The sequence below is a fragment of the Centruroides vittatus genome, unplaced genomic scaffold, assembly GCF_030686945.1.
Source record: "Centruroides vittatus isolate TY-2023 unplaced genomic scaffold, ASM3068694v2 scaffold_490, whole genome shotgun sequence".
NCBI lineage: Eukaryota > Metazoa > Arthropoda > Arachnida > Scorpiones > Buthidae > Centruroides > Centruroides vittatus.
The window spans coordinates 416,893-433,868 of record NW_027122711.1 but is presented as its reverse complement, the minus strand read 5'-3'; the positions used below and the strand labels follow the sequence as shown (position 1 = coordinate 433,868).

General features: G+C 24.4%; 1 protein-coding gene across 2 annotated transcripts in view; it reads right to left on the bottom strand.

Moving 5' to 3' along the window:
- The window catches only part of LOC136989380 (neurotrimin-like), a 42,454-nt gene that overhangs the window by 11,582 nt on the left and 13,896 nt on the right, over nt 1–16,976 (bottom strand). For both annotated transcript variants that reach the window (XR_010882910.1, XM_067287501.1), the window contains exon 2: nt 801–1,027. Coding sequence is in view for 1 of the 2 variants with exons in the window: in XM_067287501.1 (XP_067143602.1) it covers nt 801–1,027 (227 nt within the window). In the remaining variant the exon portion in view is untranslated. The remainder of the gene's footprint in view (nt 1–800; nt 1,028–16,976) is intronic.

Genomic DNA, 16,976 nt, shown 5'->3' with positions numbered 1-16,976 from the left:
TAAAAGATAGACGAGTAAATAAATATTCTCTTAAAAAAATGAAACAAAATATTTTTCCTTTTTGCAACATCATTAGAACTTTCAACATCCCTCTGCAACTCCCATGCCTCTTTAAGTGACAATGTAAGTCTTGGGAAATAAGAATCCTTGACACTTGAGAGAATTGAGTTTCCTGCTTCCAAGTTTGAATCGCGGATGATGTACTGGCATGGATAGAATCGCTATTACAATTCAGAATTTATGAATTATAAAATTTCGACAACAATAGCATACAATTATTCAAGTGATGCATCTATTACGAGATGGATCATTGTAAAATTAACAATTATTATGTTAATAATAATGTGACGCGGTGCATATCTTACATCTATCTTTCTTTAAACTGTAAGAAAGGAAGAGGATACATTTAATTTCTTACTTAAAATTCTAACATTGTAGAATGTTATTTAAAATATGAATTAAATTAACATGGTTTTTTTAAAAATTATTTTAATGTATATTTTAATAAATTTTTGTTTATAAAAACATTTTTTTATGGCAAAAACTTTCAAAAGTAAACTATTTGAAAATATATAATGCAAAACACATTTTTTTTTGTTTTTTTTAAAGATTTTCAAAAAAAAAGAGGGAACTTCTATCCAAATGCTTTCCATATCAATCCTTTCCACGTTTGAAATATAATATGAACGATTGTCACAAAACAATTTCCAAAAGAAAACTTGTAAAAATAGGAAAAGGAACGAAATAGTTCTGATAGATTACTTTGGGATTTACATAGAAAAGAATGAAAGAGCATTTACCGTTTTGTCTCCCAAGTTATTTACGATGCAGTGTAGATAGGCCGTCTGGCCTAGCTGCGTAGTAACGTTTTTGGCTGTTTTGCTGTCAAACGTAGGCAAAAGATTGGCTCCAAGATTCCAATAGTCCATTATTGTCTCCGTTTCTTGTTCTCGTTTTTCAGTTCCAACATAAATATTCTCTGTGATTTCGGTAATCCTTGAATTATCTGTGCTATCTTGAATATAACCTATAAACAAACGAACAAAAAAAAATGTTATAAACCGTACAGATTACCTTAATCATCTAATTTAAAAAATTATTTATTTTCAATCTATCTTTGCATGGTTTAACTACCGTGCTGGCAAGTTTATCTTGTAATTTTAATTAAAAATTCACAATTAATTTAAAACCTAATCATTACTTTCCAACTCAACGATCACGTTACAGTGATACATTCTGTAATCTTGTTATACTCTCATTTTCTTAGTTGTTGTGACTGACCATAGATTTATGTAACACTTTTATTTATACCTTCGTTTAAATTCTTTCATATGTATACAAAACCACAGCATTAAGGGTTTGTCAATGAACCCATAGAATAATACTATTTGCTATTTTCTATTTAGAATTTAACAGCAAATATTAGCATAATAACTGAGCAAAGTGTCGATTCAGTTTAATTTACGTCCCATACAATAAAATTACCAGATGCTTTGTTTGTCTAATTTAACAGTATTGTATCTTTACATAAATATATCAAAATTGAAATTTGGCGTATGCGCTTGACAAGTAACATGTTATGCCAATAGTTGCGGTAGTAAGTTAACAGTGCTAATTGTTTCCAATAACACCATTATCTCTGATAGTTTTCTCGATTTTTATAGTTATTTATGAAAAATCAATTCAAAATTTTAAAGCTCTATTCAACTTAGTTATAAATATCTGCTCATATATTACAATTATAATTTATGAGATAATTAAAAAAAAAAATGTAACAGTCGTTCTTACTAAACCTTTCAGCTCACGTTCTAGCAACCGTTTTTAATTAAATTTTTAAAATGTTGAACATGTTTTGAACATTAACAAACATTTTATTACTTTACAATTAGCATTTTATTTATAATTATTTTAAATTTTATTTTATTCTAATTTATATTTATTCATTTGTAATTATATTATTCTAACTAAAAATAGATTTAATAAATTATACAAAAATCCTAAAATAAATTAGCGAAAATATTATTAAATATATGTGAATTTTGTATTTCTCTCTCTCTCTTAGAAGTTAATGCAACTAACTAACATTTTAAAAAATTTTTTTTTAACTTATAAATTTTTAGTTCAGAAAATTACTCAATTTATATTTATTTAAGAACATTCTTTTTACTTACGTACAAGTTTATTCTATTTAAAAATACATCAAGTTTATTTTTCTTATTTTTTTTTCTTTTCCTACGGATAAACAAACATGCAATTCTTTATTCTTTAGTCATCAACTGCTAATTACTTCTTTCCAAATATCCTTTCGTGTTTTTACAACAAGTACTAATCTATACGAGCTTCTAAATCTAATTTTAAATTATTAAAGTAACCGTTTTAATTTTTTATTTTAACTGGGATGTCTTATATTCTCCTACTTAGTTTCCTCAATAGATTTCAAAGAAAATCTTATAAATTAAATACTTTTATGACAAAAATAAAATTAGTTAATACATAAAAAAAATTGTTTACCTCATATAAAAAATGTTTATAATGTTAAACGTATATCTAAATATAAAATAAAACATTTTCTGTTTATTTTACTCGTGTATAGATTATAACTTAGTCAAATGTTTTACATAGAAAAACAAAATATAAATTTAAGATGAATACCGTTACTTATTTAAAAAATTTTTCTAAATTACTATCAAGCTCTTTATAATATCTAAATATACATTTTACATATTTAAATAATATACAGGATTGAACAAAAAAAAATGCATTTGTATTTCTTTAGAATCAGCCTATAAAACTTTAGCTAATATATAAAATGTAGAATAAATCTGTATAGTACATAGACAGCGAATGTAGAATCCGAATAACATATAAAATATTAAAATTCAGTCATAATAAATAAGTAAAAAACATTAACAATACAACATAAGAATCTTTTATAGAACAGATTTTCTTATTTTTTCTTTTCCATATGACATAAAATACGAGAAACGAAATAAAATCCAAGATTTGGGATAGTTCTGCTTATTATTTTATAGTTAGAAGCAATCACATTGAGTTCAGATTCATCAGTACATCTTTTGTGTCAATAAAGGACCACTCTGCAGCCATAAATATTTCCAAGTTTCTTGTTGCTCCCACATCTTATTGACACAACCTGGATGATGTTCCCATGGCAACTAAGAGAATATGAAATCCGACAAATGTCTCCAATGACGTTGGAAAGAAAGTCAAATCTACTTTCACTGTTTCTAAATGTTGAAACTCTGAAAGGCTCGATTTAGGTTAACGCAGCTTAGTTCTTATAGATCGACGTGGGTTTTTATTAACTTAAAAAGGGTGCAGAAATGTTTTTCTTGTTATGTTTATTTTTTATTGTTTTTTTTAAAACTGATTTTCAAAAGGATTTGCAAATATTCAAAGAAGATTTATATACAAAATTTAAAATTACTCGATGATCTGCTTTGTTTCATAAGAATTTAAAAATATATTTTTTCATAAATTCGAATTTATTAAAAATAGAAACATGTAATAGAATCATCAGAATATTTCACTTAAACAATTACGAAAATCTATTGTGTAGAATAATCATCATAATTTAACACTTAAGAATAGCTAGATACTCCTGTAAATTGAAATTCGACCATTTTAGTGAATATATATTTTTATTTATAACATGAATAAGAATATTTTTGATGGATTAATTCATCATAGACGAGATACAATCCCCAACATATGCATCAACGTCACACCGATGATGTTCACCATCAATCGTCTTTAGACATCCGCATCTTTTTGACTTTTACTTTCAGTAAAAAATTTTAGATTTTTAAAAATAAATTTTCAATATGATACTACTTCAAATGAAACTTTTCAATATAAAACTACATTCTTTAGACATTTTAAAATAGAAATTCTTAATATAAAATGTTTACATTCTAGCAATAAACATGAAAATAAGGAAAAGAAATTAAAATAATTTACAACTGATATTAAATTAATAATAAAATTTTCATATTTTAACTTTTATTTTATTCTTTTATAATCTACAATTATGTATTTAATAATATACACGTATACGAGTGACTAGAAATAAGTGTATAGTTCTTGTATGTCTGCTACAAAAGTATTATTTAATTTTACCAACTTTGGTACAAGTTTTATGTGTTTTATAATGCAAAAATTGTTTTAAAAAGTATTAAAATCAGAAAACTAATAAATGAAAGTGCCAAGATGAGAATACAAATGAATGATAACAAAATTTACGTTAGATAAAATCAGAGAAATAAGTGAAAGCAATAAAACTAAAATAACACTAGGTGAAAGCAGTAAAATAAGTAATAAATTAAGCTAATGGTAATTTTTATTTTATGTAATTTATTCGTATGTAGAATGAAAGAATCGCGAAGAATAGAAAATAAGCCTATCCGTGATTAGGCTATTGTATTACAGGAAAAATAATGGTTTCAAATTGTTTCAGATAATCATAAAAGTATACTATTCATATTTATAACATCTTAAATGATAATTTAAAACACTCAAACAAAATATTTTATCCTGTAATATATATAGGACAAATTACTCTCAAGTATAGGACCTATTATTCTTTCCGATAAAGTAAGAATTACACACACACAAATAAAAAAAAAACATTTGAATTATCCTATGCTAAATCTGTGTAAAAAGTTTTATATTTAAATTAATCTGATAAAATAATAACTTTAATTATATTTTATAGTGTTTTAATATGTTTATCCTGTGATGCATAAATCTCTCTTCCTGCTTTAATTTATGCATCCAATCGCCGTTAAAATAGTATTTCTGACCAATCGCAGTTTAAAATTTGAAGATTCTTTAGCTAAGTTTATCTCATAAATTCAACAGAAGAATATTATATTTTTTAATATTTTAACTTAATATTGTCTCTACAATCTCTCGAGTACATTGCATTTAGGCATGACATTTAAATCTATATTATAGTAAAATAAATTTTAATACAAAAACAAAAATATTGTACATTTATAAATAATTATTAAATCTTAAATCTACTTAGATTATAGCATAGAAACTACATCTATAGGCCTATATATATATATATATATATATAAATTAATTCTTATAAGTTTGCTTAAGCAGTACGCTAATTATTTCTAGCAAAATATATATATATATATATAATTAACACAGGGTACAGGTTTAAAATATATAAACTTACTTAAATGTTATAACGCAGTTTTCTTTTGTTATTTTAATAACATAAAAATGTGTTAAATTAAATTATTTTTCTTACAAACTTTCAAAGTAATGAAGCTTATCACTTCAGACTCACTAATACATCAAGACTAAACTTTAAAAAAAAAAGACAAATAATTTAAGATAATTGATAATGTAAATTTTGAGTGACACGTAAAACCGATCTTTCACCCATAGCAGTTGCAACGATGTAACCATGACGTCAATAATGACGCACATTATCGATTGTCCTAACAAGGTCAAACTGTAATGTGTAGTCGTTGTAATGTTGATTGTTTCCAAAAGTTCAAACTAAACTATCAGCTGCATACTAACTTATAACACATAAAATTTGTGTAAGTCTCAATTTAATGTTAGATATTTGAGATAAACGACCGACAAGGGATGAAAGAAGCACGACTACATAATAAATTTAACAACTCCTTTTTCAGAAAAGTATTTAATTATTAGCGATCATTTGTTCATCATTAAGATAATGACGTGTTTTTAGAGATCTTTGGAAAAATTTTTATTCTTCTTACTCAAAGTTATGGATCATTTTGCATTAATTATGAACAATCTAATTTTTAAAAATCATTGAAAATATAACGTATAATACTATTAAGAATTTTAATAAATAAATAAAAAATAAATACCCGAAAATTCTCTTTAATTAATTCGTTAAATTTGCGATTTTTAAAAATAAATTTTTATTTTTTATATATATATATATTTTTAAGCTAAAAATTCGTTTCAAAAAATGAGAGATAAAATAAAATATATTAGTCTATATTTAATTCGGATTGTAAACTAGACATTTCAACTTGTTTTAATTATTTTAAAATTATTAAAAAGAAATTTTTTTAAACTACTTTTCATAAGGAATTATATTTTCAATTTTCACAAAGTTGATTAGTTTTATTTTATTTTTTACTTTTTCTAGTAATTAACTTTCTCTAACCAACCTATCAATCTAAAGTATTTTTACTTCAATATGTCTTAAAAATAAAAAGATAATCTTAAGTTTTTAAATTAATATTCCATTAACATAAACCAAATTTTAATCTTATTAACAATTTAAAAAGTAATGTCAAGTTTGAAATATCTATATACCAACTTACAATATTTTCAAATGTTTTATAAACTAAAAACAAAAAAAAGAGAGAGAGTAAACTCTGAACTATTTAACTTAAATTAGCAGAATAAACAATGTTTAAAATATAAAATTGTGCCGATTAAAGTTTATTTAATAAAATTTTTAATTAAAAACGAAATTCAATCAAGAATCTCGAATAAACTTTCGTAAATAAATTTAATCTCTAAACTTTACGCTAACTCCACCCTCATTAATGATACAATGATTAAATTACACTAATTATATAGTCGAAAACAAAGACCTAAAACATAAACATTCACTTTATGTAGAACAATAGATGAATATCTAGGCCTATACATAATTTAGTTAATATTTAATTTCATATTATTTAATAAATTATTAAATTCTATTCGCAGTTTAAATTTTAATGCTTCGTTTATAATTATAGCCAATTTAACCAATGATTGTATCGACCACGCCCACATCACTTTCAATCAATTAGCTGATTTTTAAATCGACGTCGGAACGTGTGACAAACCAATAAGATTAATTTAAATAAAATATGATTTACGCTTATTGGCTGATTTTCTATTTGAAACTCCTTTACTTATAAATAAATTATTATTATTATTTTTTTAACATTTTCTGTTTACTTTCCTTGCTGTTATATAAAACAGAGGGAAAGTAAGACGATTGGTCAAAAAATGACTCTCAAGATTTTTACATTTTTGGACTCGGAACCTTGAAATGTCGACGAGTGCAAAAAAATTAGGAGTTTTTTTAGTGTGTGTGTGGGGGGGCATGATTTTGTTTACCAACTTTGAAGCTTAATAACTTCAGTACCTGTTGTCAAAAATTTCTGAAACTTTGCAGAGAGGTTTATGTATTAGTGGAATTGATGGTGTTAAATTTTGGTGATTACAGGTCAAGAGAGTGGGGAGATAGAAGAGGTCGTGTGTCATATCTCAAATGGGGACGAACTTAATAAAGATTTTATTCGTTATTAGCATTTACAATTTTTCATAAAACTCATCTCAAAATTAAGCTTTTTGCCATTTTATAATAATTAATAATATTAAAACTTTTAAAAATCTCATAACAGATAGCGCCACACACAGTTTTTAACACTTGCCGGGAAAGTTACGCAACTCGTTGCTGTAATTTTTTTCATATCAACGAAACGAATTTTAAGGAATAAAATAAATTTAAAGTTAACAGATTATTTAGTAAATTTATATATTATATTATTATAATATCGTAGCTTCTTTTATTTGTTTTATTTAAATTTATTAAATCAACTTCAATCGCGATAATTATTCTTTACTTTCAAACTCCTAATCTCATTTATATCAAATGATTAGAATGCATAATAAAGGCAAAAAAATAAAATAAAGTAAAAAGAAAATCGAATTTTTAAAATTTATCAGAGAAAAAGAGAGATAGAGAGAGACATGAAATTAAAAAGAATTAAGCTGATAGTTTTATTTTGTAAGTTTATAAAATATTTAAAATATTTTAAATTAAATTTTCTAACTTTAATGGAAAACATTAATTTCTTATGAAGTTTAAACAAATATTAGAAAAATAAGTATTTAGAGAAAATAGAAAATAGATCGTCAATTATATGAGAAATAGTTCTTAATGAAGGGAAACGTTCAGTCGCTGTTACGACAAGATAATTAAGCACCGCAAAGAGAAGTCGAAGGATAAGGAAGAAAAAAAAAAGTACTGAATTTTAAAACGAGCAGTCGTTTGTGAGAATCATTTGCAACACTTTTAAATTCCTTCTCTTTTCAATGGATATCTATTCCGCTTAAATGCACGATTCTCACGTTTTGAAGAAAGAGCACAACTGCTGAAGACATTAATGTTAAATGACTACCATTCCTCATAATGCTGTAACTTTTCTCGAAAATAATAAAAATGATTCAATTTACATGTCTTTTCGCTGATAAATTGCATTTCCCCCCTTTTCTAACTTGGTTTCATTTCAATTTTCAATTATAATATTTATGCTTCTTTAAATAGTAATTATATTGTTTTCGCTTATTACGTTAGTAGCAAAACAGAATAAAAATAAAATAAAAGCTTATAAATTGAAGTTTCATTTTTATGAAAAGAATATAATAATGTACCAAGAGATAGGATAATCACACGAGGAAGAATAATTATATCAAGTAATCATCTCGTCGAAAGTTTTTCGGTTAATTTAATAAAATAATTTTTAAGAATATAAAATAATATAAAAGTTCGCTCGTATAATATTTTCTGTTGCTAGGTAAGTGTGTCTGTCTGTCTGTCTCAGTTTATTTCAACAAAAAAAAAGTATTAAATTCAATCTTAATAAAATATGTTTTATACCAGTTGAGATTAACAATTTAAATTGTTTTATTAGCATTTACCCAATTTTATGTAAATTAAAAAATCGATTTATATATATTTTTTTCGTAATTTTCATAAGCAGTATTATTAAGAAAACTAAACATAGCCTAACTAAAAGATGTTAGCGATAAAAGACTAATGATGTAAAATACATTTGTAAATTTGTAAATCTTCAAAAAATATAACAAAGACCTGTTTATATATGTTTAAATATGGTAAAAAGTAATTATTTTACATGTATTTTACTTAATTATTCACATATTTAAATAATTGCCGTAAGCGGTATTTATGTAAGTCGAGATAATTCCATTTAGATGTTTATTGTAGTAAATCTAGAGCAAAACTTTTTGTATTTAAATGCATTTTAAATCACGCATAAATAAACAATAAGTCTACAATAATTACAGTAAAATTTTTCTCTAAAAAAAAAAGAAAAAGGAATTACATTTTTAACCTCCTTTTTTGGAATAATTTTGAATTGAATATACAGTATTATTATAATGTATTGATTGATAAATATTTAAATAAATATGTATTTAAATCCTTCGGAATTTCGTATATATCTACACGAATAAAAGTGAAAAATAGTAAATTTGTTGTTCTGTTTTATCAGTAACACCAAAGTATGGTATCTTTAATCAAATTTTCACCATTCTAACTCAACTATTCTTATGGCTGTCGTCTCTAGTCTTATTTGTGAGCCACCATCTACTTTTATTGCTGTTCTCTTTCTCGTTCATTCATTGCTTTAATTTTCTTTTTCTCTTTCTTAACTTCGATTTTGTTCGAAGGAAATAACAAAATCGAACGAAAGGTCACTAAAACTAAAAATCACTAAATGGCTAACAAATTTGGAAAATAAATAAAAGTATAGTATCGCTGATTATATACTGCTTTATTGGATTTTAATTTATTATTTTCGTATACAGTATTTAATATTTTTAATTATGTAAACATTTTAAAAGAGATATAAAAATTCCTTTTTCTTTAAACATTCTACGTGAAGATTAGCTTTATAAACTAAAACTAAGATGTACTGTATAAACATTGACTGTATACAAACACTATTTAATATCTATACGGTTGTAAATTGATACAATTGTAAAATATTTTTAAAATATGAGAAAACCATCTTCAATATTTTAGGGCACGGGCGCTCTCGAAGAGGTGCAAACGGGGGCCAAAATTCCACAAATTATAATTGTAAAATTGATTAATATACGTAGTATTACATCTTCGACAATGGGAAGATTTGATGCAACACTGTATTCTATAATCTACTTATGGGAGAAACCCCCTAAAATTAAATAATTAAATAAAAATTTATTGATGTAATTTTTTGTCTCCAAGCCATTAAAAATTTTCTGCAAAAATCCATGTTTCAAAGATGAAATATAGTAAAATTTTCTTTTACATTTACATTATTGTCTAAAATACGCATAAGATAATAATGTTTAATAATAATAATGGATTTCATGCTGTAAAATTATTAAATTCAGAATATGAAATCTATTTTCTGTACATGCAAATAACCCATTTGCTTTCATTTTGTTATAATATGATATATTTTTTAACAATTAAAAATTAATTCTATTCTATTAATTCTAAATTCTATTAAAAATTAATATATATTATAACAAGTGTAGAACAAATGGATTATTCTCATGTTCACGTTAATGTTAATGGAACAAAACGCAAAATTTTCAAAAAACATGATTTCGTACGGAGAAATGAATAATTTCACAGCATGAAATTCATTATTATTAAATAAAATTAAACTATTTTACATTTATTTTGGGTACATTTAACTAATCTGCATCCAGCGCATAAAAACAAGTTGCAGTATTGTAACACATTATTTAAAGCCAAATTGCCGTAGTATTATCTTAATGATAATTGGTTTAAAAGGAAAATAAATTAGATTTTAGCATATCTCAATGAAAACCTTCTAATTCTTCAACTAATCATTGTTAAGGAAACTCTAATCAATCGCAGTTAAAACTTTTAAGATTGATATTTCAGAGAAATATTTTAAATTAATTTTATATAATCACGAATATCATAAAAATTATTTATCTAATTATAAAACTAAATGTTAATTAAATAAATAACGTTTCAATTTAGGTAATTCTATAGAAGAAAATTGAAAATTTTGAAATATTTTCTACTTGAATTGGAGTAAGTTATATAAGAAATTTCTTTTATATTATCTAATTAAGTGCAATCGATATAACATAATTAAATACTATTGTATATTGCACAGAAACAGTGTTTAATAATTTATAATGTTTCGAAGATAATTCCGGATTATCTAAACATTTATGATCAATATTACATTGTTTGTAAGAGCCATAATAAATTTTATAATATTTATGTTGTAGCATGTTAGGATCAATGTTTAATCAAGATTTATATAGCCGAAAGACAATTGCTGATTATCTAAAACGTTGCAGAATAATTTAGAATCTTTGATAATTTCTAGGATAAGACAAAGTTACTTAACGAAAATATTTAAAATATTTATTTATTATGAATAATTTTACATGGATGATGATGTCTAAGAATGACTTTTTGTATATATTTCATAAATTTTTTTAGGAAATAAGAGGAAGAAAGAAACACGATTCGAGTAATTCACATGGAAAGAACAGGCTAATTTAATGTTCCTTCCCTGTTTATTCGACATTATAACTAAACTATGAGAAGTAATTAGTCTGTAAATTGAGATATCACAACTACCTCAATTATAAAGCTATCCTTTGTTCTACGATATCGAAACAAGCTAAAATGAGTATCTCTAACGCTGACAAACACTTGTTACACGTTGATTTATGCACTGCAACTAGTACACACTCAGGTATTTGCAGCACAACATTCATAATGATGTATATCCAGATATAATTACCAAGCCGTTAATTAAATTCATTCTAAATGACTATAAATTTACTAAAACTCCAATGTAAAATGATTTCATTATATAAAAGTTTTTACAAAAGTTTAATAAATCATTTATAAATATATATATATATATATATATATAAGTTTACTTTAATTATAAATTAAAGACAAAAATGCGTAAATTTTAAGCTATTTTAGTGTATAAGTGTATAAAATTATTGCTAATATATCACTCTTAGAAAATTTCTAGTTAAAATGGTGATTATTCTAAAAGTTTCGAGGGGATAAAGCTGAGTAATCAAATTAATATAACTTTATTCGATACAGTAAAACCCCATGAAATACTTTAGCAAACAACTGGACTATAAATCTCACGGTTGTATGAACATTGAGATGATATTCAGAACATATAATGTGGTTGATTGCCGTATTTAAAGTATTCTGAACAATGCTATTTTCTTACTTGGATCTACTCGAACGAGCAACCTGGGTCAGTTAAATAGCGCATGAGAATTATGGCGACAATTTATTGCTTTAGGTATTGTCGTTTCGGTAAAATACAGCTCTGCACTGACATTAAGCAATATGTAAGCTTCATATACAGGTCCGTGTTATATATATATACACATTTATGTATATTTCCGTGTGTTGTATGATATAAACATAACGTATATACTTATAACTTGGATATACCGTATAATAAAACTTATATATGGAACCGTAATAGAATATGTCTAGGAAAAAGTAGATAAAGTTTACGTTTTTTTACATTAAATTTGTATCTTATAACGATAATAGACGTGTATTTGTAGATGTTAAATATATATATATATATATATCAACTTACGTAAAAAAACTGAAAATGTTTTATTAATTTTAATACAAAAATGCTAGAGGCAATAATAATATTTGTTACTCGTTAAGTAGAAAATCTGTACACAGGATAAAAAATATACTGACTTGTTAATGAATAATATAATTTAACATTTAACTTTTTTTTATATATTTAAAATTATCAGTTAAATAACTAAAATTATAACCAGGCGCAAAAATTTATGAATACTTTATTTGTATTTGGAATGGCCCAAACGTTAGTTAATCACGTTTTGTTTTTCTTATACAAAATTCATAAAAACCGTGATTTAAAAAATATATTTATTAAATCATACATTTGTTAGGCAATTTACTAATTAATTAAAGATTTCAGAAATAGGAGCAATAGTAACTGCAGCATTTTGGACACTTTTTATACGGTTTATACTTGAATAAGTCTTTACAATGGGTTAACACCATTTTAGTCTATCCATATCTGACTTTTTTTAATATGGAATAATTGATAAATATGAATATTTGAGCGTATACAATATTCAAGATAAATATCGATATAATTTTTTAACGTAGAAAACTAATGATGAATAGTGATTAAACATAAACCATACAGGCCTAGTATTGATGTAGTATACAATAATGCCTATAAGTAGCAATTAAAAGAGATAACTCCGCCTTTTCCATTTGTATTTAAAAATTATAACTGTTAAAATAGCCGTAAATTTAATCAATTTTTCGATTGTTTGTATTCATAAATACTTTCTTGTTTAACCTTGTCTTATTCGACTTATTTAGAAAAATTATGCTAAAAATAACAATAAATAAATAAATTTTGATGTTAATTTATTTATATTTTGCTAAAATTGGCATAAAAAAACATTCTATATCTATAGTATATTAGGCCTATATAATGGAATTCTTCGAAAAATGTTTATTTTCTAACGTAAATTTCGAAAAGAAAAAAAAAAAACTTTAAATAGAAAACTCGGATAGATTTTTGCACTTTTGAATTTTCGTAGATTTCTGTTTTCGAATTATTCGTTCCTCCAACAAATTCTAGAAATAAATTACAACTCTTTCAATTTGTTTCCCTTATCACATACTTAGATTGGAACTCTTTATTAATATTCTTTTCGAGATTTTGGTTTTGAATAAGCCTTCTTTTACTTATTTTTTTTTCATTTGATTTCAACTAAAAATATATATATATATATATAAAATTTATAAGTAGTCCTACGTTAATTAATATTCCACATAAATTCTAATCCTTAATTATATTTATTTTACTACCTGCACTTATTTTATTATAAATTTTAAGATTTGTTTACATTTATTAACATTATTCCATTAATATTCTATATGCAAAAGTAATTACATATAGCGTATATATATATGTATATATTTATTTATGTATATAAGTTTAAATATTTGTACTGTACATTGTATATTGATTTCAAATAGTTTCATTCTAATCATTACTATACAATTTATATATTAATTTTCATAACTATATAATGAGTACAAACAATTTAATATATGCTAATGATATTAAAACATTCCTTTGCTATGTGCATAAATTATTGTTACATTTCGATGATACAATAATGAGATTTCATGAAAATAATTCACGTATTAATGTTATTTTTTCTATAATTATTTTGTTTATTTATGTTATAAAATTTAAAAATAATAACTCGTATAAACAGGACAAAACATATGCTTAAACAATTTTTATATTTTTAAGCATAGAAGAGTTCGATTCCGCTGTGTATTATCTTGTATTATTTTGATGAGAAAAGGACGAATTACAATAACTTTAAAAAACTTCTTTTTCTTTCTATTTTAAGAATTTTAAAATAAATTTCTGTCTTGATATTTTTATAACTTCTATATAAAGTATTAAAATAATAAAATATCAGTAGAAAACAGACGGGATGGAAATAATTTTACATGTTTAGGTAGGAGGAAGCATATAAAAACTCGACTGAAATTTGTGAACTCAGTGACGTCCTTTCCACGTCACAGGGAACACACAGTTCCTTGTGACGTGGAATGGACGAAATACAAAGATTCCAAAATCTGTGCTTTATCTTCTATTTGAGAAATTTCAAAGTACAGACAATCTCGATTTTCTAACATTTCTCAACCACTTTTTTGTACACCAAATTAGGACATTCGTACGTACAGTACGTTCTCTGTTGACAAATCGAGCTGTTATAATGACTCCTTCTACTAGTTTACATTAATTTTTACTATTTGTTTTATACATTGTTACATATGTGTTCCAGGAAGCTAAAATTTCCCCTGTCTTAAAGGCATTTTTCTAATTTTATAAGAATGAAAATGTCCTTATAACAAGATAAATCTATTGTTTAACTTTTGTACACATTCATTACATCCAGAAATATTGGAGTGCCTACAGATTTAAGTCTTTATATACTTTATTTTTATACAAGATATTATATTATGATTTATGTAATTATAATAAACAGTTAAACAGAATTAAGTTTTTAATTATTATTATTATTAAAGCAAACTTAAATATATATCAAAAATAATTTTAATAATAATTCCGACGAATAGAATTTCTCGATAATTTTTTTTAAATGAAAAATTCTAGTTTTTTAAAGGAAAATATTAACGATTTTCATTTAAAAATAAACGAGTAAAGAAGTTTAAAATTAGAAATATTCTTTTTATTTAAAAAAAAAAAAATAATAATTTCCTTATTTCCAATTTACAAGATAATTAAAAATATTTTTGCTATTTAAAAAAATTGTTTAAAAAAAATATATATATATAATTAAAGAGAACAATTTAGAAAAATTATATTAAGTAATTTTTAAAAGAGATTTTAATATTAAAATTTATTATTTTAGTATAAAATTATTTTATTTAAATTAATAATAATATCGTTTGCAAGTTTGATTATTTCATTACACAATAGTAATTTTATAATAGTCAAAAGTAGGTCTTAAAGTAAAAAATAAAATAAAATAGAAAATATAATTTCTACGACGAGAAAAATTGCAGAAGTATATAAAAAAAGACAACTGAATAAGACAGAGCAATCAATCTTCACATAAAAACAACCGAAGGGAGAAGATTTTCATAAAGTCACCAATACTATCCAATTCATACTAGGACGTAATTACATTCTTAACTATATATTCTATCGATAGCCGGGGGGTGAACTACAAAATTAGGTAGAATACCTTTAGCGAATAAAGCGAAAAATTACAATTGGTAAAAAGGAGGGGAGGGAAGAAGAATAAAAATAAAAAAAGAATAAGAAAAAAGTGAAGCTGATATCATTTTATCTTCGTCCAAGCAGACAACCAACTATCAGAATGAAGTGTGCTTTGATGCCTATGGGAGGATTTGTCTAGCAAAGAGAAGCTGTCTCTCTAAGATTGGACACACTGTAACACTACATTACTGCATTTCTTTTTCTTTATTTTTAATTTTTCTAGATTTCCACTTCGAAATTTTTTTTATTTTTTATTTTTTAACCTCTCGTGGGTAGACTTAAGCCCTTTCTAAAAATCGCAATTTACTTTGGTCCAGGACGAAACGACGGAGCTAATTTTACTACAAATAAAAGCCAAAGCTTTTGTATTTTTTTTTTAGTAAAGAATTTTGATTATATATTTTTAAAATATTTTTCTAATCGTTATTATTATTACTATTCAATCTAACGATTTGTAATCCAAACACGTTAACCGTATAGAGATTCTTTTTCCCCCCTTCTTTTAAAGTTTTATTGGAGAAAACTCGAATCTCATAAAGTTATTTTCCATTCACTTGATGGACAATAATCGCTCAGTCAAACATCGGTTTACTTCAAAAACAGTCCAAATATTTGCATTTATCTGTTTTTAATGATGACTTTTTGATAAAAGTGTTCTTCGTCTTTCATCTGTTCATTTTTACTTTTTTTTTTATTCCTTCTTCTAGTTTTATTTCATTTCCTAAATGGAAAACAAGACTCAAAAGGTGACCGTATCTTAATGCATTTCTTAAGAAATTTTTCTAGAAACAGCGACTAAAATAAATAGTTTAGTGGATGTAGGAAATTGCTGCAATCGCAACTGATGCAGTAAATTCATTATATCGTCTATAATATCTCCGGAATAAATCTCTTTTTACTACATCTTCAGTATAATAAATACTAAATTTATTATATTACATTATAGTAGTGTAGAAAATATATTTATTGGGCTACAATTTTCAAATTACAGACCTATAGATTCTTACTATCGTTTGTCTGTCCGTCCGTCCTTAATCTCGAGTTATATTATAAAATCGAGACCGGAAATGAAAAACTTAGGGTCGGAGGTCCAGTTTAACTATATACAACTTCCGGTATGGACCGGAATTCACGTGATTTTTAAAAAAAAAATTAAATATAATTATACTTATTAATTAAAACATTATTTTAAAATAATCTCAAGTATAAAAATCTGTACTAAAAACCTCTCTATATATAGCTATTCTTATATATAATAATAATAATAATAATAATTCTTTCATTCAATATACTGCA